We start from the raw sequence: 26,175 nt of genomic DNA on the forward strand, positions 1-26,175 counted from the left end.
AAGGTGAACATCCAAACTGGCTGATCCATTTGAATTATATTATATTATTTTAAAAGTTTTAGTAATTTTTAAAGGAATTATTTCTTATTCAATAGCACTTTGAACTATGATATAGCTATGTAGTTAAACAGCAAGATTTAAACAATGTAATATAAACTAGAATTTGCTGCATAGCATTGGCTATCTAAAAGTAAGACATTTTGTTTCATGAAAACATTTAAGTTTTAAGTTACAGCTACATATAAAGTAGTATACTTAACATCTTGGGATGATAAAGCTTGTGTTTTTAAATATATTAAAATGTAGATATCTTTGTTTTGGTTTCTATTGCTGTGATTAAACACCATAACCAACAGCAACCTGAGAAGAGTTTATTTGGATTAAACATCCTTTTCTTTTTCCTTTTTTTTCCCTCCTTCCTTGCTGTGAGACAATGGTCTTGTACCTTGTAAAGATTTGTCAATTGTATTGCTTTAATAAAACACTGATTGGCCAGTAGCCAGGTAAGAAGTATAGGCAGGGCAATGAGAAATTATGGGCAGAGGAAAGACTTAGTTTGCAGGTGTCACCCAGATACAGAGGAGTCAAGATGAGAATCCTTCACTGATAAAAGGTACCAAGCCATGTGGCTAACACAGACAAGAATTATGGGTTATTGTAGGCTGTAAGAGTTAGTAAGAAGTTTGAGCTAATAGCCAAGCAGTTTATAGTTAATTAGACCTCTGTGTGTTTATTTGGGGCTAAATGGCCATGGGATTGGGCAGGACAGAAACCTCTGTCAACACTTCCTTCTTTCTTTCTTTCTTTTTTTTTTTTTTTGAGACAGGGTCTCTCTGCATAGCCCTGAGTGTACCTCAAACTCCCAGAGGTCTGGCTTATACATTTTTAATATAATTCATTCAGGGAATCCAAGGTGGGAACTAAGATATGGTGGGAACCTGGAGACAGGAACTGATCCAGAAGTCATGAAGAAATGCTGTTTATTGGCTTGATCCTAATGGCTTGCTCAACTTATTTTCTTAAAGAACCCCACAACCTTCCTAGGAGTACCCACAATGTGCTGGGTCTTCCCACATCTATCAATAATTAAGAAAATGCCTTATGCCCGGGCGGTGGTGGCGCACGCCTTTAATCTCAGCACTTGGGAGGCAGAGGCAGGCGGATCTCTGGGAGTTTGAGGCCAGCCTGGTCTACAAGAGCTAGTGCCAGGACAGGCTCCAAAGCTACAGAGAAACCCTGTCTCGAAAAACTAAAAAAAANTGAACATTCAAACTGGCTAGGCTCCCACCAAGCCAGAACATGAAGTAGGGTCAAAACCCCTTGTCATTGACCTTGGCTTTTTCAGACCCAGGCCAGCTGGCCTTGGTGAGTTCCCGATAGAACATCCCCATTGTCTCAGTGTGTGGGTGCACCCCTCTCAGTCCTGAGTTCCTTGCTCGTGCTCTCTCTCCATCTGCTCCTGATTTGGACCTTGAGAACTTAATCCATGATTTTGAGAATCATCAGGTATAGGATATATATGATTCATGTTTAATTTTAAAAATAGCAGTTTTAGTCAAGTGTACTAGCATGTGTCTGTAATCACAGCTGCTCTGGGGGCTGAGGTAAGTGAAGATCACTTGAGACCGGCCTTGGCGAGACTCGTCTTCAAGTTTGAATGTGAAATAAACCCACAGGCCCTTGCTGAAAGCGTGGCCCCTGACCAGTGGCGCTGTTTTGGGGTTGTAGAACCTTTAGGAGGAAGTAGGTCCTTAGGGGTGTGCTTTTGAGCATGTGTCCTGCTGTCCTGACTCCGTGTGCTCCCACCATGGTGTCCTGACTCACTGGGTGTTCATAAACCAGGAGAGCCAATGGTCATGTCAAAGCTATGTGCCAAGAGGAATAATTTTCCTTTACCTCAGCATTTTGTCATCAGAATAAAGGCTTACAGACCCTATCTCTAAATTACAGTGCAGTGTGAAGCATAGACACTCTAGGTATGTTCCGGGCAACTACACGGCCAGCAACGCACAGTAATTTTTCCAGTCTTCAATTGAATATAACTGAAAAATGTTGAGGGAAACTTGAGAATTGACAGTACTTGTTAGTAATAAATCCTGTATGCCATCATAAGCGTTGAGCCTGCAGGCAGCAGACTATTTGTCAGGTTGACTGAAAAAAGCATTCAGGGAAGGATGCCTGACTTTACTCAGAAAGCAGACTCGAGTCTCCCAGCCTCCACTCATTGCATTAAAATGCTAATGGATTTGATGCTTCTAGCTGCAGTAGGAGCTGAATTCTCTCCTCGGCAGGGAACTTACTTTTCCAGAAGTTTCCCTAGAGTACTTATTCCTAGTAGTTTGCTGGGCCTTGTGGCGTCTACTCGGTTTCTTTCAGAGTTAGGAATCCCATCAGACCCTGGGTCCCATCACTGGCACCAGGTCTGCTTGGGCAAGTTCTGCATGTTTTGGAAATACGGTTTATCTCTGCGCACTTTAGAAGCAATGCTTAGAGCTCTCAGAACCTCCAGGTCCCCTGCCGGGAGGGGGCGGTTAAAGAAAGGTGCAGTAGAGGCCTCACTGTCACCAGAACGCCTTAGGACCTGGATTCTGCCATTGCCACATTCAGGACAACGCACCACGCTCTCATAGCTGGGTCTTTTAAGTTTTCTCCCTGCCTGCGTGAATGAGGTCAGGAACCTAGATTGGACTATGAAAGAGCAAAGTTAAAGTGAGGGGATAAGAACAAGATACCAGAAAAGAGGTGTATGAAAATGCCAACAGGAAGCCTGTTTGCATGCTGATTTAAAAATCTAGAAGATGGCAAAATTAAGGTGTGCTACCTAGTGGTGGTCTGCAGCTAGGTGACTGCTTGAGACTGGTAAAGGGAGTAAATGACGCTCGTAGGGTTTGATGCAGAAATGGGCATTCGAGAAATCTCTGTCAGAGGCACGCAGAACGCCTGGGTTGGAATCGCTCCGGGCCTGAGATGCAAGCGTCTGTAGAGCCTTTCAGGAACTCTGGGAAGGCCTCGTCCACCTGCTGGGGGCGGGGACTGGGTGGAGCTAGGATGCTGAGGGAGGTGACGCAGGAGCTATCCAGCTCGTCAGCTCTCTGCTTTGGGCCAGAGCGCAACAAGCTCTCCTGAGGCGCTTGGGTGAGTTCCGCAGTGAACCGGCCAGGCTAGACATCCGGCCGAACACGGGAGTACTTGGGTTCATAAGGTAGGGGAGGATGCCCTCCAGAAATCCTTGAACTTGGAGCTGGGGTCAGACAAAGGATGGGTGCGGGGATTATAGAGGTTGGCTATAAATAAGGGGGGGGGGCGGGGAAGCGTTCCGAGAGCGGCGATTGGGTAGTTCATCAGTTGGCTGACCACTAAAGAAAACATCCTTCATTCGGAGTTCATGGGAAAAGATGGAGATAATGGAGCCCGGTGCCTGCATCCGGCCCTTACATCACAACCAGATTGTGCGGTGAAAACAGCGGTCCTCCGCTCTTTGAGGAGCAAGGCTAGGAAAGGCCTTTAGCTGCGGGAATAACGACATTAAATGAAATGAATATTTCAGTTTTAGGAAACGTGCTTGGCTTGTTCCCCACTGTTTCAATCCCTGCCACTGCGAATGCTCAAAAGGCTTTATCTGGCTGCTGCAATTCGAAACAAGCAGCTTCCAGAGACGCTGTGTAAATATTGTTTCCTTGCTCTGCAGGCATATCCGTGGACACCAACATGTAGAACAGGTTGACAACCCACACATATTCCCAGCCCCCCCACCATTTCACTCTCTTCCCCCTCCTCCCTGCCGCCTCCGGAGATCTCAGCTTCTAGACCTGTGAACCGATGTAACCAGCACTGGAATAGAAATGCAGGAGACTCACTGTGTACCTGTCGTACCTGTCGTTGTCCACGTTCCTTTACATGAGGTTGTTGTTGTTGTTTTTCGAGACAAGGTTTCTCTGTAGCTTTGGAGCCTGTCCTGGCCTGGAACTAGCTCTTGTAGACTAGGCTGGCCTCAAATTTACAGAGATTTACCTGCCTCTGCCTCCGGAGTGCTGGGGTTAAAGGCGTGCGCCACCACCGCCCAGCGATTTTGATCTTTATCTTAACAATAACTATAAGACAGATTGTTCCTATTCTCATTCTGCGCAAGAGGTGGCTGGGGTACTTGCCCAAGGCCACCTAGACGGTGCACTGGGAAGCAAATGTCTTTCACGTCGCCCCCTACAGGGCAGGGCAGGAACTGAGCTGCCCAGTACTTCTCAGGCTCTTATCGTGTTGCTTGTCTGCCGAGTTAAAACACCCTCTGCTGCCACTCCAGAACTTTCCGTGGTGTGTGTGTGTGTGTTTACTGCTTGAATCTCGTAACTCCTTCTCATTTCTCCTTTCTTCCTTTTAACTGGGGAAACTTAAAATACCTCCCTCCTTTTCTCAAAACTGGAAGGGCTTAGATGGCCAGGATCACAGACCACAGGTGTGCGAACCATAGCCCAGCTTAGACTTCTCAGGCAGTGAGTTAGAGGGACTTGCTTACTCCAGACCTTCGGTTTCTGTACTCCTTGCCCACAGTGGTTTCCTCCCTGGCTTGGACACTTGACACAAAAGGAAACCTCTAGGAATTTTTTCATCGCTCTCTCCTTTCAAGGTGCTCCTTCAACCTCAACTTGTGATTCATTAGTCTGTTGTCGGAGTCGTGTTATTCCAGGTGCCAGTTTGGGCCACGTTATAAACTTGGTCTTTTCTTCCGCAGGTTAAATATGGCCTCCAGGATGGTGTCTGTCCTGCTCTCTGGCCTTTTGTTCTGGTTGATGTGTGACTGGAACCCAGCATTGGCTTATAGTCCACGGACCCCTGATCGGGTCTCGGAAACAGACATCCAGAGACTGCTCCATGGCGTTATGGAGCAGCTGGGCATTGCCAGGCCACGTGTGGAATACCCTGCTCACCAGGCCACGAATCTTGTTGGGCCCCAGAGCATCGAAGGTATGCACTGTTCTTAACTGACGATGTTTCCGTTGTATTTCTGAGGCTACCATCTCCTTTTTTTTTTTTTTTATTTTGTCAACGAGGGTTGTTTTGTTGTTGTTGCTGTGGTTGTTTTTGGCAGTCTCCTGTAGACCAGGCTCACCCTGTACTCCCTCTGTAACAACCAAGGATGACCTTGAGCTCCTGATCCTCTTGCCTTTTCCTCCCTGGTGCTAAGATTGGGGGTGGGGCTGCAACTTTCTGGGAAGCTGAGGAAGGAAGCTGGGGCTGTGGGCCACTTCCCAAGTAAGCACTTTGGGGGCTATCCCCGGCCCTTCCTCCCTCCCTTCGTGTTCTGCACAGTGATACTACATAACCCATCCATGAAGATGGCGAGACTACCTCTCTTGGGAGTTTTTCCAGTTTCCCAAGTTCCTGGCCATGTTCTTAGAAAACGGAATTGAAAGCTGTGTCTCCTTTGTTTGCTGTTTACTTATATATCAAAAGAGTCTTCCTCTTGGGAGTGGGCAAGGGATGTCCGAGAAAAGTATGAATTCTCTCTTTGGAGTCTCTCAAAAGCTACACCTGGCACGTGCTGTTTCTGACAGATAGACGGGGCATGATTTCCCCCGCTGCGATTAGCTTACAGTGCTGCCTGCTCCAGAGGTCCGTAAATGCTGCCCATAGTGTTGATACACGGGTCCCATGTCTGTCTTGTTGCCCATCACTCTGAGCCATTGAAATTGCTGTGCATTTTGGTTGACATTTGATTTCAGGAGTAGATTTGCCCAAATAATTTGAATCTGAAGCATGCAACTGTAGCAAATGACTTGTAGCAAAATACATCAGAGAGAACCCCTTGCCATTTATTCTTTTGCGGAGACGCTAAACCCTTCCTGGCACCGCCACCTGTTCCTGTTTGTTTAATGCTCTGTTTTTGAGAGGGTAAGTAGCTGCCCTTTCTCCACCCGTGACGTGCATGGTTTATCACTCTGCTGTTGTCATGGAGAGGGTCCTTCCTGCTACCAGAAGCCTCGTCTTATGCAGGGCCTCATTTTATCCATTCAGTATGCAGCTACGTGTTATCCTCTATGTGTCTGCCATTGTATGGGACGCTGGGGCAGCTCTGCCCTAGATGACCCAGGCTAACTGGGAGAAAGGAAGCAGCAAAAAGACACTCCAGTGTATCCTGATACACACTTCTTCCATGGAACAAAGGGAGGAGAGTGATCAGGAATGGTGTGTGTGTGCGCGCGCGTGTGTGTGTGTGTGTGTGTGTGTGTGTGGCGGGGGCGAGGGGAACCTCTAATGAAATGCTTCTCAGAAGTAATGTTTGCGGAGGAAATCCACAGGGAGGAATGAAGAAGCATGGGTTACAAAAAGTCGGAGTTAACGCGTGCCCATCATCATGGAGGTAATGACGTGTCCTAGCCAAGGCAACTCTTCCCTAAGGGACGACTGTTGACGTGTGCCTCCATCGACTCGCTCTGCAACGAATTACCACAGCACTAGCCATTTCACAGACGCTCAGACTGTCTCCCTGGTCAGTCACAGCATGGCTGTCTCACTCCGTTCAGAGTCACACCAAGCTGAAGTCAGGTGTTGACCAAGCAATGCAACCAAGCTGGCGTGGGAGCCTTTCCGCCCATTAGGATGATTGGCAGACTTTGTTTCCATGCGGTTGTCAACCGAAGGTCCCTTTTGCTTGATGGCCGTCACCTGGGCCCCTTTCAGCTCTGAGGGGCCACCCTTGGGCAGTGTGCTGTCTCACCACGAGCACAATATCCTGAACAAGAACGTCCTTTATACCATTTTACTTCTCCACAAGAAACCCTTTTAGTCTGATAAGGGCTATGCAACAGAACCGTGGGAGTGACTTTCCCAACACCTTTGTTATCTGAGAGGATAGCCCACTTAGCTCCAGTCTCTACCACGTGCAAAGGCAGAGACTCCTGTGTGCTCAGCAGATGGGAATCTTGAAACCATTTTAGAATTCCACCTCGTCTAGCTGAGGTGAAACTGACAGGAAATAGTCCAAAGATGATGGGAGGAAAGAAACTTGATGCAACTCCTGAGCTTGTTCCCAGTCTGTCCAGGGCTTTTGTTGGAAGGCCTGATTCTTATTCATGTGATCATCCATCTCTGTGTATCGTGTGCTCCAGAGAGTTACTCGTGCCGCGTGGAATAGCTTCTTCCGTTCTCTAGCCGCCTCAGAAAGAATCAGTTAAAGGTGCCCTCCCCCTAATTTTTAATACAGAACACATACAGTACGTGTATTCTTGTGTAAATTTCAATACCGATTTCATGTGGTTGTTATTAGTAAACACCATTACAGAAGCTCCCTGAATGAAATGCTAACTCCAGCACTTACTGGTGGTGTCATCTTCTAACAAGGTTATTTATTTTCTTTGTTTCTATTTGGCTTAAGTTCTTCTCATCAGGCACCTTAAAAACAGCTGAGTAGGAGCATCTTGAAATGTATAGATTCTTGGCCAAAAGCAAGACAAGAGGACAGAGTAGAGACAGCTAGGAAGTGGCCCTATGTATAGAATAGCTAGCATGAGCTTCGATGGCAAGGAAACAGAGTCTGGGCTGTGTCCACACTCCTTCCTTGCTCTGTGTACTCTCTGTAACTTCTCTGCAACAGGATGTCTTGTGCATGAAATAGGCTCCCTTCAGGTGCTGTCACGAGAGCTGTTATTAAGAGCACCGCTAGACGCCTCCTCTTTGTGATTAGCAGCAGCTTGTGGGCTTTGCTGGCTTGTCAGTCTTTGTTGGGTGTTTGAGACAGGATCTCATATAGCCCACCCTGTAGCCAAGCCAAGGATGACCTTGAGCCTCTCCTGGGTTCCCACCCCATTTTGCCCTCAGAAGCAAGGACAGCTAGCGGCTGTCCCAAGGACAGACCCGGAGAGCCATTTGCTAAGGAGCCTTTGAGGAGCAGGGGCTGCCTCTGCTCACTGACAGTCTCAGTGAATTGAGGTGGATCAAACGAGGACAGATAGTGTAGCTCCCAGAATACCGAGAACCTCGGGTTAAAAATAAAAACCAAAACAACCGCAAACTGTTTTACTAATGTGTCAGCTGTTTCTTTTCCCCACACTATAAGCCACTGGATACTTAGCACTGTGATATCACTAGGTTTTAAACCATTAAGGCAGACATGTATAGCTATTAGCATTTGATGGTTCTAAATAATTTATATTTATATTGCCAAACAGAAAAATATCAAAAAAAATCTTTTTAAAAACACTGACTTTTGGAACTTTGATTTTTTCAGGATAAAGAGAGCTGAAACTTTTTAAAAAAATTATATTAAATGGGGGGAAAAGTCCTTCTTAAGGTAACGTTCTTGAAAAGATAGGCAGGTTTTAAGGAGCCTACTACCCTTGGCCAACCTTGCTCAGTAAAGGAGCTGGAGTACCTCCACTCTGCCACAGAGTGGCAGTGTTTGCTTCCTGATCAAAGGCTGGATGAGGGTAGCTGGGAGTAAGCATGGAAGGGCCCAAGAGGAGCCTCACTTTGCTTCTGGATAGTCTCTCTCTGCGTTAGAGGAAGAAATAGGGCTGTCTCTTGGCTTGGATACCTTGACTAAAGTCTGTGTCTAGGTTATCCCCATTCTAGAAGAATCCATGAGAACTTGGGTTTGCAACTCACTTCGTTGGGCCTCCATCCTTTGAAGTTGTTTTGAGATTACACACACTACTCTTTTTTTTTTTTTTTTTTTTTTGGTATTTCGAGACAGGGTTTCTCTGTCACACACTACTCTTACCCTGGAAGAATTATTTTAAGCTTCCTGTGTAGACCAGCCGCCTGGATAATGGGAGGATGTCTTTAAGGCAATCCAGGGCACCTGGGAAGAGGTACAAAGGTGGTACTTGGGATGTACTTACGCAAGAGAGATGTCTGGGTGAAGGAGGGCATTTTGGCAGCGTCTCCTTGTTAGGAGTGGCTGAGGCTGTGCCCGGAATGAGGTGTCCCGGTAAACATCCTATGTGGAGACAGAACACCCACTCCGAAGTCCTGAAATGCTCAACAGAGAAAGGCCAGGTAGACAAGAGTCTGCTAAGGGACCCAGGGGCTGGGGAAGTAGCTCCGTAGGAGGGCCTTTGCCTGGCATGCTCGGAATTTGAAAAACACGGAAGAAGGATGGGAGAAAGAAGCAAACAGAGGCTGGTCAGAAAGACGAAGCATAAGGAAGACCAGAAAAAGAGAAACTGCTATGTCTTCGGGGAACTACAGGTGTGAGCAGACGGAGATAATTAGAGCCTTGGACAGAGCCAGTTCTGTGAAGAATCAGGGGCCTGGGCGATTTTTTTTAATGTGCATTCGTATTTTGCCATGGGTCCCTGGAATCATGTTACAGACAGTTACAGCCTGTTACAGACAGGTGTGAGTGGCCATGTGGGCGCTGGGAATTGAACCTGGGTCCTCTGGAAGAGCAGTCCGTGCTCTTAACTACTTAGAAAACCAATGTAAATAAACGTTTTAAGTCCTTGCAACAATGCAATAAAAATACAGTCTTACTGTGTGCACAAAATGTAGAGAAATATGAACGACCTCAATAAAACCCTTTGCTAAGGCGTATAGATACAAGCCGGATGTCACAGCACACACATGTAATCCCAGCACTGGAAAATTGGGTAGAGGCAGCAAGGACCATGAATTTGAGGACAGCCTGCTTTATGTCGTGAGTTGCCTGCCAGTCTGGGTACAGAGCACAACCTGGTCTCAAAAGCAAAACCACAAATTTAAAGTAGTAAACTCAGTAGTTATCAACAAAGTTTTTTGTACTTTAATAAATAAGCAAAAATTATCACTGTCTTTGATTGGGGCTTATACTCGAATCGTACAAATTTTAAACAATATAAAATCTTAGTTCATCCCCTAAAAAGTTACCATTTTCTTATGACGTTGACTTAGTCAGGGTTACTTTTGCTGTGGGGAAACACCATGACCAAAAGTAAGTTGTGGAGGAAACGGTTTATTTGGCTTAGACGTTCACATTGTAGTCTGCCACTGAGGGAGGCCAGGCTAGGAGCCGAAACAGGGCAGAAACTCCGAGGCAGGAGCTGATGCAGAGGCCATGCATGGAAGAACGCTGCTTACTGGCTTGCTCAGCCTGCTTTCTTACAGAATCCAGGACCCCCAGCCCAGGCATCCTTCCGCTCACAATGGCCTGGGACTTCCCCCACCAATCACCAATTAAGGAAATGCCCTAGGGTGGGATCTTAAGGAGGCCCGTTCTCAAGTGAGTCTCCCTCCTGTCCGGCTGACACAAAACAGTGTCGAAGAGGGAAGAGGGGGCTTAGAAAAGCAGCAGCAGCAGTGGGGAGGTGAGCTTTCCTCACAACAGCTGCTTCCTTAGAGATGTTGTTAACCCCGGGGCCCAGCTCGTCATGGTCTGTGTGCGGTGCGCTGACAGGAATCCACTAGATGGGTGTCTTGCGCTTCTGCCCACGGCTCTTGAGAGCGTGGAGCAGGCACTGGCTGAGGCGTGGGTTGAGAACCTGCTTCACGTTTCACAGGCTGCGGCCTCCTGGTAGTGTCGTCACAAGGCTGAGGGAAAGGAGAGCTCGCGGAGGCTTCTTTTCCCATCACCCATTGGGTTTAGGTTTCAACATATCATTACTGAGTGGGTAGTTCACCAAGTGTCCGTCTGTGGGTGCAGGGCCTGAGCTAGACCCTGCTTCTTGAACGGTCTACATTCTATCTCGTTCTTCTGAATACAAAGGACCCAATGTTTGGGATTCTGGTGGAGGACAAAGAGAATTTAGACCACACACCCATTCTATTTCTGGGACAATAGTCTGAGTGACGGTGTATTTTATTGCCTCTAAATCCTAATGAGGCTTTAAAAACATATATATATATATATATATATATATATATATACATATGTGTATATATATATGTATATATATATATATTTTTTTTTTCCTAACCCTTTTTCTTCCTTCCCACTTTCCATGAGAGTTTGGCAAGGAGAAAATCTAAGCATTAAGCATAAAGGACTACACATCCCTCCCTTCCCATCTGCTTGTCAGCCATGGCCTCAGGGTTGGCAGGCTAAGACACCTTCCTCTTTCTTGTAGTGCGGGCCTTGGGAACCTTGGCTCCTGAGGGTTTTCCGGCCAGGCATATCTGTCCAGAGCCCGTATCTGTGCAAAGCCCTTGGTGTCTAAATTAGAACCCCGTGTCGGGTCATCCGATTCACGCCACCTGGAACGAGACCCAGCCAACGAGAAGCCCGATGAGTCACCTGGGACGCTGCGATGAACGGTTTTCCACAGATAATTGACAAAGTGGATTATGTACCTGTAGGAAACGGAAGAGCACTAACTGAATTTTATGTGACCTGTACGGTTTGCAAAACTGCTTTCCTGTAACCTGTCTCATTTGATAAAATCATCCTAAAGATGGAAACTGTGGGAGCTTTCCCACGATGGCTTGAGCTTTATAAGTTGGTTGGCAAGCCAGCTGTGTTATGTTTGAAAACATCTGTCCCTGAAGACTTGTATAACCCTGGGCTAGTTGGCTGAGAAACTGTAATGGTACCGGGCATTACGGTTAGGCACACGTGGATTTGGGTGGCTGGCATTTCAGGGACCTGAGGCTATAGGAAGTGAAAGTTCTGACAAGCTTCCCTCTGGGAACAGATTAGTCCAAACATCTTGGTCACCACGGACCATAAAGAGTTAGTGAAGCAGGCTGGGTTTAGCAGACCACACTTAGGCATGGCAATTACATAGGCGCGTGCACGTTGAACGCTGTGTGTCATGTGATTTTCAGTGGAGGCAGAGACATGTGGGCTTTGGGTTTAGAGAGTGTCTCAGTTAGGGTTTCTACTGCTGTGAAGAGACACTGTAACCACGGCAACTCTTAGAAAGGAAAACATTTGCCTTTCCGCTCGGCCGTTCCCCTGCACGGGAGGCAGCCATGGCGCCCAGCCGGAATGGCATGATCTTGAAGCCCCACTTCCACAAGGACTGGCAGCAGCTAGTGGACACTTGGTTCAACCAGCCTGCACGCAAGATCCGCAGACGCAAGGCCCGGCAGGCGAGAGCGCACCGCATTGCCCCGTGCCCCGCGTCCGGACCCATCAGGCCCATCGTGAGGTGCCCCACAGTGCGCTACCACACCAGGGTCCGAGCTGGCCAGGGCTTCAGCCTGGAGGAACTCAGGGTGGCTGGTATCCATAAGAAGGTGGCTCGCACCATTGGCATCTCCGTGGACCCAAGGAGGCGAAACAAGTCCACAGAGTCCCCGCAGGCCAACTTGCAGCGCCTGAAGGAGTACCGCTCCAAGCTCATCCTCTTCCCCGGGAAGCCTTCTGCTCCAAAGAAGGGAGATAGTTCGGCTGAAGAACTTAAATTGGCCACTCAGCTAACAGGACCTGTGATGCCCATCCGGAATGTTTATAAAAAGGAGAAAGCCAGAGTCATCACAGAAGAAGAGAAGAACTTCAAAGCTTTTGCCAGTCTTCGCATGGCCCGGGCCAATGCCCTGCTCTTTGGCATCCGAGCAAAGAGGGCAAAGGAAGCTGCAGAGCAGGATGTTGAAAAGAAAAAGTGATGTGCTCTTGGAATATTGCAATAAATTAAAAAAAAGGAGGGGGGACATTTAATTGTGGTGGCTTACAGTTCAGAGGGTTAGTCCATTCTCACCATGGCGGGAAGCAAGGCAGCAAGCAGGCAGACATGGTGCCGGAGGAGGAGCTGAGAGTTCTTCTGTCTTGACTCACAGGCAAGTGCTCTGTCTCACTGGGCATGGCTTGAGCATCTATGAGACCTCAAGGCCAGCCTCCATAGTGACACACTTCCTCCAACAAGATCACGTCTCCTCCAACAAGGCTACACCATGGTGCCGCTCCCTTTGGGAGCCGTTTTCTTTCAAACCACCACAGGGAGTAAGGAGAGGATGGATTGTGCAGCTAGCAAGGGGGACACCAAGACAGGCCTGACTGTTCCTGTTCATGCTCGAATGAGTCATGAAGCAAGGCAGATGTCTCCATACCATACAGTTTAGTTTCTCAGCGCACAAATGGAGATCCGCTGCCTGGTCCATCTCGCAGTGTTGGTGTGACAGCTAAATTAAGGTACATCTGGTCACTTTGAAAAATGTAAAACTGTTATGCAAACACAAAACATTACTAAACATCTGTTTAGTGATGCTAAGGATCAAACCCAGGCCGTTGCTCTTGCTGGGCAAGTGTTCTACCCTGGGCTCCATCCCCATCTCTCCAAGCATATCTTTCTTACGCTCGCTACTTCTCTTGTCCTCCCCTATTTCTTTCCAGTTGCTTGAGGTTTGAAAGCTGATCTCAGCTTCCAGTTTTCTGTGTCCTGCTGAGCTCGGGCCTGAGAAAAACCACTCTTGCCTAGTAATCTTTGGAGGGATCAGTTCTACTGGCCTTATCTGCACCCCATTGGTGGTGACAAAGGAGTTGGGGTCATGGGACTGTAGGGCGGAGTAGTGCTTGGTGAAGATCCCAAGCAGCAACTTTTCCCACTCGGATTTGCTTTTCCATCCATCTCTTGCTCTCGTGACTTTACGAGCATTTCAGCGGATGCCAAGCCAAAAGTGAAACCCGTCACAGATGCACATCAGAAGGGCTGGTGAGAGACAGATGTGAGGGTGAATCAGAGAGCTGGCCGGCAGTGCACTGGAAGCAGACGGTCCACTGCTGACCTCTCTGGTCATTTACACTTCCCATCAGGGTGTCCCCTTACTGTGTTCATTCAACAAGGAATTACCAAGCCTGTACATTGTGCTGAGAACTCTGGCCCTTGTGGGTTTCAAAACTTGTGCATACTGTCCTAATTTGCCTTTTCAGGATTTTGTAAACCAACCACAAATCAGGCATCACTATTCTTTCAGCCTCTTTGTGAAGGGTCAACTCTAACTGGAGGAATATAGCAGTTTTCTAGAATACACGGGTCAGGACAGGTGCTGGTTGCTGTGTTCCTTCCTATGCCCAGAGCCATCCCCATTGCTCTTCAGTCTGGAGGCATTCGCAGGGATAAGAAAGATCTGGAACCGTGGAGCATGTTTTCACTCAGCACCTCCTGCCAGCCAGTCAAGTGGGCTGGCTAACGGAGAAATGGCAACCAGAAGGATCAGGCTCATAGACTTCTCCTGCTGGGATCTGTGGTCCTGCTCTAAGGAGCCTGAAAATGAGATAGGGGACGGAACATAAACATTGGAATGCACGTCTGTGGTGTACTGAGCTAGAAGCTGAGAGCCCTGTGTATGTGGATTATTATACAAACAGGTCTACTGGGGACAGGGAACCAGGGAAGCTGCCCCTGGAATCGTCGTCGTCATAATCAAAGCTGAACTTCTCTGAGGATGTATATCATGGAAACTTGGGTTTGAGTAGACGAAGGAAAAAAATTAGCCGTCGTGTCAAATATGGGATGGTTATGGGGTATGGGTGGAAGGGAAGGCTGGGCACTCTTGAGACTGTCAACAGGTTGGTTTTTGTCGGAACAGCTGGAAACTGTGGCCGGTGGTCTATATTGCCCAGGGAAACTCCTATATCTCTTGTAGTCTGTCTTGTGCTTGCTGGCAGGGCATCCCTTAAGCCTCTCACTGTGGATAAAAAGGGTTCCGCACATCTGGATATCTCCTCCACGGTGACAGCAGCCATGATCAGTGGTACTGGCTAGAGGACAGTCTATATATTTCTGCTCGTGTTGGTCAAATCCGTGCCTAGAGCTCACCAGCGCCATTGGAAGGCCAGCAGATGTCTGGCCAGCTGGTGTCTCTTCGGCTTGCAATTTAACTGTTACTCAGCAGGTCAAAAGCTCTGTGACGTGAGCCTGTGCCTTGTCCAGTTGACCCATTTGATTACACCCTCTTGCCCTCCAGGAGCAAACACAGACTCCTTACAGCATTTTAGAATATCCCCAGTACACAGACAAGAGAGGGGCATCAACCTACGGGAGAGAGAGCTGACCAAGACAGAGTGACATTTACCTAAGGCTGAGAGGACTGTACTGAGGGGTTCTCCCAGGAGGGGACTTGGGAACTGGTAATCGTTCTTCCCCAGGAAATTGTCGTAGTTTTTATTTGCTTGAGGCAGAGGGGACAGCCAGTCTAGGCTACTGGCCCATCTTACAGAGGAAGGCCCAGGAGGCCTTCATAATGCCATCCTCCTACTAGGACAGCTCAGGAGACTTGTGCCGACAGGCTCTGCATAGTTTGGATAAATGTGAATGATTAATGTTCTCCCTCCAAGCAGCGGGAATGGACGGGTCTTCTGGGAAGAATTCCTCTGCTGTAAACCACGGAGCGGGCCTGTCTCCTGAACCCAACTGGTGTGTCTCTTCCCTTGTCTCTTTCCTTCTCTCCACGTCTCCAGGCCTTCGGCAGATGATGGGAGGGACCATTTGTTGAGTCTGTCCAGAGCCTGCATAGTTCTTGGTCACTGAAGTGTGTAAAAACATGGCAGCGATGCAGGTGCTATTGTCTCAAAGTGTTTACAAAGAAAGGCAGGGACGAGCCGTTATTTGACAGAAAATGACACATTGCACTAATACTGTAAGGCTCTTGCTTTTAATGTGTGGTCAGTGAACAGGACTGTTGGCATCGGCTCTCGTTTAACTAGGTCTGTATACAGCATACTGGAGCCTGGGAAGTGCCTCTGGCTTTTTTTACAGGCAGAGTCTTGGTGCCTTGGGGTCTGGACCATGAACCAGTCAGATGTGCCTGGAGGCAGGGAGTGGTCAGCTCTCTCCCAGCTGGCCAGCTTGCGAGCTGCAGCTACGGCAATGTGTCAGCCCCTAGTCACCCGCCTCCTTACCCCGCTCTCGAGCCTTGCTTCTCATGCCCCTGCCTCAGGATGCCTGAGCTGTGAGGCAGCTAGATCTTCTCCTTTATCTTCAGGGAGGGCGCTGAACGTGTGAGAGTCTGAGAGTCTCTGCAGCCTTCTGACCATGGGGTACATCTTGCAAAATTGCTCTCTGTGCTCAGGATATATGCCTCTGTGAGTTCTTGATAAATAGTAGTGCAGAATGGTGATTTCCTTTTCATTTTTCTACCCAAACTTTAAAAAAAAACGATTATTTATTTTTATTTTATGTGCATTTGTGTTTTGCCTGCATGTCTGTGAGGGTGTCAGAGTCCCTAGACAGAAGAAGGTACAGACAGTTGGGAACTGTCATGCGGGTGCTGGGAATTGAATCCAGGTCCTCTGGAAGAGCAGTAAGTGCTCTTTAACAGCTGAGCCATCTCTCCCCTCCCCCCAATCTTAAAGCTCCAAAATCTGAAGGGAAATATGGTAGCACTTATTTAAATTCAAAAATATGTTTGAGGGGGTTGGAGAGATGCCTCAGTGCTTACGAGCTCTTGCTGCTCTTTCAGAGGACCAGGGTTCAGTTCTGAGTGTCCATGTAGTGGCTCAGCACCATCTCTCTCGCTCCAGTCCTGAGGATCTGATGCCCTCTCTGGCCTCCACGGGTACTGGACACACACATGGTATGCTTATGGTTTTTAAATACTTGAAATGGCTAGAGACTCCATGAAAAGAAATCTGTAAACTACTCAACCAAAGGGAAAGGGTCTAGTGGGAAGGACATAATCCTCGTTTGGGGTCTACTGTGTACTTTATATGTTACAGTTTTGTCCTCATAAGTCCTATGTGGATGCTTCTGTTTTACAATAGAAGTATATGAGCAGCATGCCAAGAATGGACAGTTCAAGGGCAGGGGATACAGATTTGAATCTCTAGAGCAGAAGGAAAATTTCCTGTTGATGGCCTGCATCCCTCACCTTTGCCCACTAGAGGGCAGTATATTTTTCCACAGCGAGAGCTAAAAACATCTCCAGATGATTTTAAATGTTCCCTTGCATGTTAGAACCTTTATTGAAACCGCTGCCGAGACTTGATCTCTCTCTCTCTCTCTCTCTCTCTCTCTCTCTCTCTCTCTCTCTCTATCTCTCTCTCTCACTCTCTCTCACAACCCCTAGCCCTCCATTCCCCCCTTCCTTTCATCTCTGCTCCTTCCTTCCCACAGCATATTCAAAACAAAATTTGGGGAGTCACTTTAAGGACTCAGTAATTATGTTTAAACTTTTCTTTTATCATAAAAGTGACTTTAAAAAGCCATTGTGAATCATTAGGACAAAAATAATATGTTTACAATCTTACCACTTAGAAGTTTCCATTCTTGGCATCTGAGTGTGCGTGTGTGTGTGCACATGTGTGTACACATATGTGTGAGTGTGCATGTAGAGCTTTCTTATTTTAGTAATATCCTCTTTAAAATGGGTAGTCTTAATTTTGCAGGAAAATGGATGGAGCTAGAAAACACTATTTTGAGTGAGGTAACCCAGACACAGAATGACAATTATCACATGTACTCACTCATAGGTGGTTTTTAAACATAAAACAAAGAAAGCCAACCTACAAACCACAATCCCAGAGAACTTAGACAACAATGAGGACATTAAGAGAGACTCACATAGATCTAATCTACATGGGAAGCAGACAGTAGAAAAAGACAAGATCTCCTGAGTAAATTGGGAGCATGGGGACCTTGGGGGAGGATTGAAGGGAGGAGGGGAGAGGCAGAGAGGGAAGCAGAGAAAAATGTAGAGCTCAATAGAAATAAAAAAAAAGAAAAGAAAAACAAAAAAAAAAGCCTTAACACTTCAAATAAAGGTTTTAAAATTTTTCGTCTGTGGGCTGGAGAGATGGCTCAGAGGTTAACTGCCCTGGCTGCTCTTCCAGAGTCCGGAGTTCAACTCCCAGCAACCACATGGTAGCTCACAACCATCTGTAATGAGATCTAGTGCCCTCTTCTGGCCTGCAGGCAGACATGCAGGCAGAACACTATACATAATAAATAAATTAAAAAAAAAATTATTCGTCTGTGTGTGTCAGGGGCAGGGGTATGTGCACACCAGTGTAGTGGCCGGAAGACTGGGTCAGATCTCTTTCAGCAGGCATTGTGAGCTTCCTGTTGTGAGTGCCGGGAACTGAACTCAGGTCCTCTGCATGAACAGTAAGTGTTCTTAGCCACTGAGCCGTCTCTCCAGCTTTCATAAATATTCTGCATATTTTTATAGTTAATATTACAGCAAAATATTTTTCTCTCTCCTACCAAGTCAATGTCATTATTTTTCGCAACTGCATTATACTCATTATACACACAGCGGAGACAATCCTCAAGTGGTGGACAGTTCGAGTTTTCCCAATCTGTTATCTTCATAACTACTTCCTCAGTGTATATATATGCACACGACCTTTATGTGGACTCTTGATAAATTCCCTAGGGCGTACATTTCTGATAAAAGAATAATTCGGCCAAGATAGTTGTATATTTTTAATTTCAGTTTCCTAATTACTGTCAGATTGCTCTCAACTGTTTAACTGATATATGTAGTGTTTCTCTCTTCCTCCCTTCCTTCCTCTCTCCCTTCTTCCTCTCTTCATGGGCAGTTTTCCCACTTGTTTACAATGAGCACGACCCTTTAAGAACTCCTTTGACAGATAAAAGTGACGTCTTACTGTCTTGATTAGTTTTCATTTCATGATCTATGAACCTTAACCTCTTTCCTTCTGTGTGTCACATGTATTTATTTTATTTTATTTTATTTTATTTTATTTTATTTTTGTTTTTCGAGACTTTTCTCTGTAGCCTTGGAGTCTGTCCTGGAACTAGCTCTGGTAGACCAGGCTGGCCTCGAACTCACAGAGATCCGCCTGCCTCTGCCTCCCGAGCGCTGGGATTAAAGGCGTGCGCCAACGCCTGGCTCGTGACGCATTTCTTTTTCATTAGCTATAGCTGTGCCTGGCACTTTCATATTGCCTGCCATGTGTTTGCAAGTTCATATTCGCAACAGAAGTTCTAAGGATTTTATCAGGTCAAGAAGGATCCTGGGGTGAAACTCTGGGAGAAGAGCTGAAATTCTGTGATGGCCACCAGGTGGTGCCCTTGGCTCAGAATGGAATCATTGCTCTGGCCAGTAGGCGGCGATTAGAAAGCGGCCAGGAGATGGGCGGTGAGGTCAAGCAAGACCCTGAGAGCTCTTTGCATGCATAGACACCATTGGTTACATTTGTAATTAACCTGGCAGTGATCAGGAGAGGGCCTGACGCGTTTGTGTGTGTTCTGTCACACGTATGGGGCAGCTGTAAGGAAGTGTTTTACCTCGTGCACAGTTTCATGGTTTTCAACATACTCGTATCACAACAATCCATTTTATGATCTTTTTGTCATCTCAGAAAGAAACCCTGTCCGCTTTGCCAACCCCCATCCCTGTGCTTTCCCCAGCCCTTCTCCCCTACGTTAGGTCCCCAAGAGCACTCACTAATCTAGCTTCTGTCCACGGACTTCCCGTCACAGTGACTCCATACAGATGGAACCTCCTATACATGTTCTTTGTGATGAGGGTACGTTCTTACCGTTACTCCCGACTTACCAATACTGCGCTACCCGGTTTCCCGGCAGGAGACAGGAGCACTTCCGGGTCTACCTAAAACTGTGGTCTTTCTACATGGTGGTTCTTCAAGAACTTCCAGAACTCTAAGATGGGAGATTTCTGAGCCCCAGGTCTCCCAGGAGTTTGGGTTTGGTGCACTGGGCATCTAGGGCTGGTGAGGATTGTTTGTCAATAACTCATGTGACCCCACTGATGACCGAGCTGGCAGTAGTGGGGAGGTCAAGCTGTGGAGAGGAAAAAGAAAAAAAAAAACAGGTTTTAAATGAAGGCACAAGAGAAGATGACCCTTTCCCTGAGCTCTCTGGGCCAGCTCCAGCTTCTGTCCCCTGGCCCTGAGCAAGCTGTAATGCTGCTTCTTATCAAACGGTCACCCCTTGACTGCCCTGACAACAGGACGTATCTGAAGGCCATCATAACCATTGATGTCGGCTGTATTTACTGTTCAGCTGGCAAACCCCTCAACTCAGCATAGCAGAAAGAATACTCAATCTGCTGCCTGAAGCTCACCAGAACATTCCACTGGCTGGTGCCTGGGGCTGTGTGAGGAGAAGTGACACGCAGAAACAAACCAAAAAACCCGGCATTAGACAGAACCAAAGGACAGGGTGGGACCTTCGGGAACCTCCCGTCCACTGGCCTCATTTCAGAGTAAAATAAGTCTGCAGAGGTGAATTTCTTTGCTCAAGGCCGCGTGGCAGCTGTTGGTGCCAGGCCAACAGGGATCTGGGAGCTGAAGGTTTGTTTCCTCTTTTCTTCCTTTCCTCCTCCTTTCCAAAATCCCTCCCTTGGGAAGGGAAGAATCAGATCCAGTCACTCCGACTTTTTAGACTTTAGTAGATCCTAGGCTCATTCATCCATGGCTGCAGATGTAGTGGATTTGCATACTGATATTCGTGCTGAATGAGTAGGAGCTGAAATAGCCGCTGAAGAAGTCAGGGTGGATTTCATAGGCGGCTTTAGGAGCAACCCAGAGCAGGTCAAGTTCAGTGAGGGGTGAAGCTTGTGTAATTTGGACAACCCCCCCCAGTTAAGAAAAACGATACAAACTTGTAATTTTAATGGTCTGGGAGAGATGGCTCAGTGTTAAGAGCACTGGCTGCTATTCCCGATGACCAAGGTTGAATTCCCACCACCCTCATGGCACCTTACAACTGTCTCTAACTCCGGTTTCAGGGAACTCAATGCCCTTGTCTGATCTCTGCAAACATCAGGCACACATAAAAGGCATATATATATATATATATATATATATATATATATATATATATATATATATGTGTGTGTGTGTGTGTGTGTGTGTGTGTGTGTGTGTGTGTGTGTGTGTGTGTGTGTATGCATATATATATAGGCCAAACACCCATATACATAAAATTAAAAATATAGTAATGATAGCTGCGAGTCCTTTAAAGCAGTTCATACGAAGGGGGGGCTCATTTTGCTTCACTGTCAAAACTACTCTTAGGACCCGTGAGGTGGGATCGACATTTTTGTTTATATAAATGACACCTGCTATACTGGGAAGCATTTTATAACCCTCTGCTCTCATGGAATAAAGACTACCCTGGAAATATACGTGTACTGAATGCCTGTGCTGTGTGAGAAGCACCAAAGAGAGCCAAGAGGTCAGGGAAGCACTGCCTCACTCGGGGTGTGGGGCACTGAAGCCCAGCGTGAAGATGGGGTTTCCCTCCTAACTCTCCTGTCTTCAGTCTCTTTGTCTGAAGGGGAGTTAGATACAGGTGTGAATGAAGCCCGTTAGCATCATGGGATGAAAATACTTTCAAAATTTGCACGAATTTTGTTTTGTTTTGTTTTTTGAGACAGGGTTTCACTGTAGCTTTTTGAGCCTGTCCTGAACTCACTCTGCAGATCTGGCTGGCCTCGAACTCACAGACATCCACTTGTCTCTGCCTCCTGAGAACTAGGATTAAAGGTGTGCACCACCACTGCCCGACATGAATTTTTGAAGTTATGTCCCATCTGGTAAGCCCCTTAAACCCACATCACTACCTTGAAGGGAAGGGAATCAGGGTGGCATTTCCCTAAAGTGTGCCTAATGTCCCTGACTCAGCAGTAGAAATGAATGCTCCGGTAATTTGCCAATGCTCACAACATTTGTTCTCCTGGAAAGCAACATCTTCATCCATTCTGTCCTATTTAAATAATAATACCAGCATTAGACTTCTCTTTTTCCCTTGTCTTTAGCCTGGTCCTGCCACTTTCCAGATGATACAACTTGGGATAGAGATAAATGTGGGCTCAGAAGAGCTTGGTTCGTTGAAGAAATCTCATTCTGTTTGCTTCCTTCCCTCTTCATTGTTGGGTCTGGGTGTTCTGAGTCTCTGTTAAGGGCAGGACAGTCAGAGTCGTGAAGCTGAGTCCCGTTAGGTAAACAGAGCAGCGTTTTTCTTTCTCCAGAGTTCGCTTGGATTTCAGGGAGAGATGACAAGGGATTGTGTGTTTTCGTGCGCTGCAGATTCACCAGCTTGGATGGCAGTTTCAGCGCTCTTGGGAAATGAGCTTCGAGGATCTTGAAGGGCCCAGGGGCAGTGGATTTTCAACCCCTCCCTGAAGTACAGAGCGGGGGCCTCCAAAGCTGTGGTCTAAGGTGTGCTTGTTCATTCCCAGTGGCATAACCAATCCTGTCACTTGGGTATCCCTCTCTGTTTGAATCATGGGTTTCAAACATCCTCAGGAGTGCTTCCTGGAGAATTCCAAAACTTTTAACAAATCAATCCTAATCACCTGAGCAGAAGGGTGTTTAAAACATGGTTTTAATGTTTAAAAGTTAAGTTTTCTTCTTCAAAATCTTGTATGAGCCATTAAACAAACTGCTCGGTCGAAACAAGCCACTGCCACCAGAGATTTTGAATCTTGTAACAGGTTAGTTGTTCTTGGGGGAATTGAGCCAGGGCTATTCCTTTCAAATGTTAGCTCCAGGGAGCCATGAAACGGCTCAGCACGTCACTTTGCTGAGCAAGCCTGACAACCTGAGTCTGACCCTTGGAACCACAGAAATTTGGGAGAGGGAAACGGACCCCACAGACCTTCACGCATGCATTATGGCCCACACTCCGATGTCGGCACACACAACAACGGTGAAGAACCCAAAGCTCATCCCTTAAGGTGCGGACACCCTGAGCAGCAGCCTGGAGAAAAATGACTCTGCTCGCTGTTAGGGAGGTTCTGCTAGGCGGGTGATGAGAGAAGCCCAGGGGGACAGGCTGGAGCCATGGGGACACTCGTCCTCCACTCTGTCACTCTGCAGGTCGCCAGTTGCAGAGGAACATTTACCTCCATTCCCACTCAGCTTGTCATTGGCTATTTCCTCACTGACACCCGAGTCCGAGGGCGAGGAAATGGAATTTAGTAAGAGCGCTGTTTATTATCGCTTGTTTTCAGAGAGGGTTACTAGTATTCAAAGAGGTAAGCGTGTTGTTCAGAATCCCATACAGAAGTGGTTCTCAACTTTCCCAGTGCTGCGCGCAGCCCTTTAACACAGTTCCTCATGTTGTGGCGACCCCCCCCCCTCAACCACAGATTTATTTTCGTTGCCACCTTATAACTGTAATTTTGCTACTGTTATGAATCATTGTGTAGTATCTGAAGTACAGCCTCTGTGGGGTCATGGCCCACACAGGTTGAGAACAGCTGACATGAGGTTTCAAGTTGCACGGGTCATGCGCATTATAAAATGATGACCACAACGGACTTTTATTAAACATTTAATATCGACCAGAATCCACACAAAAAGCCTTAAGAGTATTTTATCCTTATGCGGCCCCAAATGTTAGTATTTTTAGTGTCCTCACTTGACACATGAGATCATGCAGTCAATTTGATGGAACCAAGATTCTAACTCAGTCAGCCAGGCTACAGAGGCCGTGCTTTTGGGGCTCACACAGCCTCCTCTACATGCTTGTCCGTTCCACACACTGGTCCCCAGCCCCGTGTGGCTCCTAGGCATGTGTCATATGGGTCAGTTGAATTGCAGACTTCCCAGATACAAACTACACAGAATATATTGACCACAGTGTGGGAAAAGAGTGTCAAGCATCTCAATGGTAGCTTTTATATTGATTGTATGTTGAAATAATAGCAACCTGGATATACTGAGATAGATTGAGATGAACTTTTGAAACATAGTTTCACCTGCTTCTTTTTCACTCCCTGAAGTGAGGCTAGCAGACAATTTTCACTTGTGTGTGAAGTTTACATTATATTGCTGTCAGACCGTGTTTCAGCAGACTGTTTCAACATGTATAGAGACCAAAACTTTCCTAGGTCATGGTTGATGATCCTAGTTAGCCCTAGTTAAAGTTTTGGTTAGGATGACTGGTGGACGGGTTCCTGGCAATCTTAAGTGTGAGTTCTGTTACTTATGAACTTGAATGGCCCGTATTACCATGAGTGGGTAAGTCTTACTAACTGTGTGCTGCCTACCATCTCTCTTCTGACCTCACAGCTTGCATCCCTCATACCCTCTCCCCGCCCCCTGCCACACATCTCTGTGATACCTTCCTGATGTGTTTCCTATCACGTGCCTTTAGACCCCAGCTCCAGCTGTAGTGCCTGGTGTAGAATTGATAAGTGACAAGTGCCTAGTCATTTTGTTCGGTTGCTGTTCTATACATAATAACTGTTGCCAGGAAGAGATTACATGGGTCTGGAAGGAAGAAGTTGGGAATGTTTGTGGAGCTGGGAAAGCTGCGAGCTGGAGAAATATCACCAAAGCTTGGCAGAGGATTTATTTCAAGCGTCCCCTCCCACAGTACACACACCACGTGTTCTTCCTACTCCCCACTTAGGGCAGATTTTTTTTTTAAATGGTAGTATCTGCTAAAAGTCAGAAACAGAAAAGAATGTTCCGCTTGTCCAAAATAAATGTTTGTGTTAGCAATTTACAAAGGCTTCTTACTTATCTACAGCAGCCTTGGGTGGAGAGAGGGAACGAGCGGTTGCTGCTTACTGCAGTTACTACTTGCTCAGGTCATGTTAGAGTGCTCCGCCATGATGCAGAGACCTTTCTTGACCCAAACTGAGGCCCTTGTCTTATACTAAAGACTAGGCTTTATCTCTCCAAGCTGTGTATCCCTAACCTAGGTGGTGCGGCAGGACTTAGCACCCCAGGGTAGCTGACAGATTAGGATTGTGGTCTGGCACAATAGTGCTGGGCCCTGCTACTTCTCATGTCCAGTCTCTGCTGCTGGATATATACTCCATCTTGACCATGTCTTCCCTGTGCCCTGCTGCCCTTTGACGTCCAGGCTAGCTGGAAACCTGAACGTGGGTAGAGACTGTTTAGAACTTGGGCCTGGGGCAGGGGTCACATTCACTTTCCAGGTGTCTTGTGCCCGCCCGTCCTCCTCATTTTCCTTTCCCAAGGCTTCTGTGGACATTTTAGCTGTGGACACTTCTTCTCCGATTAGGAGTGTCTTCACTGTTTCTCTGGCTCTAGTTTAGCGTCTGCCATCTGTTCACCTTGCTTTTCATCTGCCTACCAGGGTCAGCAATGGCCTTGTCCACTCTCCACACCTGAGACCCTGACACAACCCCACTTGGCTCGATAGCTGGTAAGGCAGCAGCAGGCCTGGAGTTCCCGTTAGTGAATCACCTCCTGAACATCAAGACGTCTTAGCCATCTTCTGAGAAGCAGATACGTGAGGCCGTGGATTACTGTTTATTAGTCACTAATCATTGTTATGATAATTACTCATTACAGTTTATTAATTAGTACTCATTATTGTGGAATGACACATAGGCCTCGAGGACAAAACGGCTTTGGACAAAGGATGTCAGGGGTAAGTGAAGCTTCTGGAAGTGAAGTGCAGCTGGGGTGGAGCCAGATGCTTGAGCACTCAGACTTAGCTTAGTCACTACCCCAGTGCCTTTCTACATCCTCAGCTAAGCCAACCACCCCCACATGGATACACCATTTTATTTCCAAATACTACCGATACCTTAACACGGGCTCCACTCTGACGGCCCATAGAACTTCACACTGGAATCAGAATAAAGTTTTTATAGCATCAGTATAAAGGTATGCCTGGCCTCTGTATAATTCGATGAGTTGATTCTTCATTTCAGACAACAGTTAAGAGTTATATGAAGGAGCTAGAAGCACTTCTTCAAATTGCTTATTCAAAATGACTTTTCTTAAACCTGCCAGGTTCTCAAGTCTCCCAGAAACTGTCTCATGTCCAAATTATTCTGCTTTATTCTTTGTGTTTTGCATGTATTGAGAGAGGCCAGGCTCATGATGGCTTCACAAAAATTAAATTCATAGAATAAAATTTGGACTTTGGCAATCGAGTAAACAGCCAAAACAAACACACTCTGGTGAAAAAAAAATTAAACATTTTCTTCTTTTGAAAAGCAAGCAGTGTCTAAGCAAAATACCTTAAAAGTGAACTAAAAAGCTTTTCTAGAGTAAACAACTCTGCCTGGGAGCCTAAATTGGGACCACATGGAGATGCGGAGCCTACAAATGCAGCGACCCAGGCTCCTTGGTTCTGCCTTCGCTGCTCTCTCTCTGGTGCCTCCGAGTGGCCCTGGTAGCCTCTGGTCTCGAGGCTTTAGATCCTAGTATGACTTTTCGATCCTAGTTTGAGGGGTGAAAGCAGAAGAATGAAGAGGAATGAAAACAAATCCCTTTCAACCCCAAACATCTGAACAATCAGTTTCGCTCGTGAATCTGCCAGACTCTCCCAATGCGGATCTCTCTTGTGTGTTTGCGGGCGGAGCTTGTGAGAGACCGGGCAAGGTCTGCAAGGACTGCAAGCA

At 46.8% G+C, this 26,175-nt stretch overlaps 2 protein-coding genes across 4 annotated transcripts in view; both read left to right on the forward strand.

Annotated features, from left to right (window-relative positions):
- Nucleotides 1-3,066: 3,066 nt before the first annotated feature.
- The window catches only part of Scg5 (secretogranin V), a 46,373-nt gene continuing 23,264 nt past the window's right edge, over nucleotides 3,067-26,175 (forward strand). For 2 of the 3 annotated variants that reach the window (XM_050132715.1, XM_050132727.1), the window contains exons 1-2: nucleotides 3,089-3,202; nucleotides 4,727-4,959. In XM_050132715.1, the coding sequence (XP_049988672.1) occupies nucleotides 4,734-4,959 (226 nt within the window). In that variant the 5' untranslated portion in view covers nucleotides 3,089-3,202; nucleotides 4,727-4,733. Of the gene's footprint in view, nucleotides 3,203-4,726; nucleotides 4,960-26,175 lie in introns of all 3 variants that reach the window. The other variant, XM_050132720.1, reaches the window with a different exon arrangement.
- Nucleotides 11,875-12,516, forward strand: LOC126495134 (60S ribosomal protein L13-like). Its single transcript, XM_050132739.1, has one exon. It carries the CDS (start codon nucleotides 11,881-11,883, stop codon nucleotides 12,514-12,516), a length of 636 nt encoding a protein of 211 aa, XP_049988696.1. The 5' UTR covers nucleotides 11,875-11,880.

This window comes from Alexandromys fortis, unplaced genomic scaffold (genome assembly GCF_014885135.2).
Source record: "Alexandromys fortis isolate MF-2015 unplaced genomic scaffold, M_Fortis_MF-2015_v1.1 scaffold_6, whole genome shotgun sequence".
Lineage (NCBI taxonomy): Eukaryota > Metazoa > Chordata > Mammalia > Rodentia > Cricetidae > Alexandromys > Alexandromys fortis.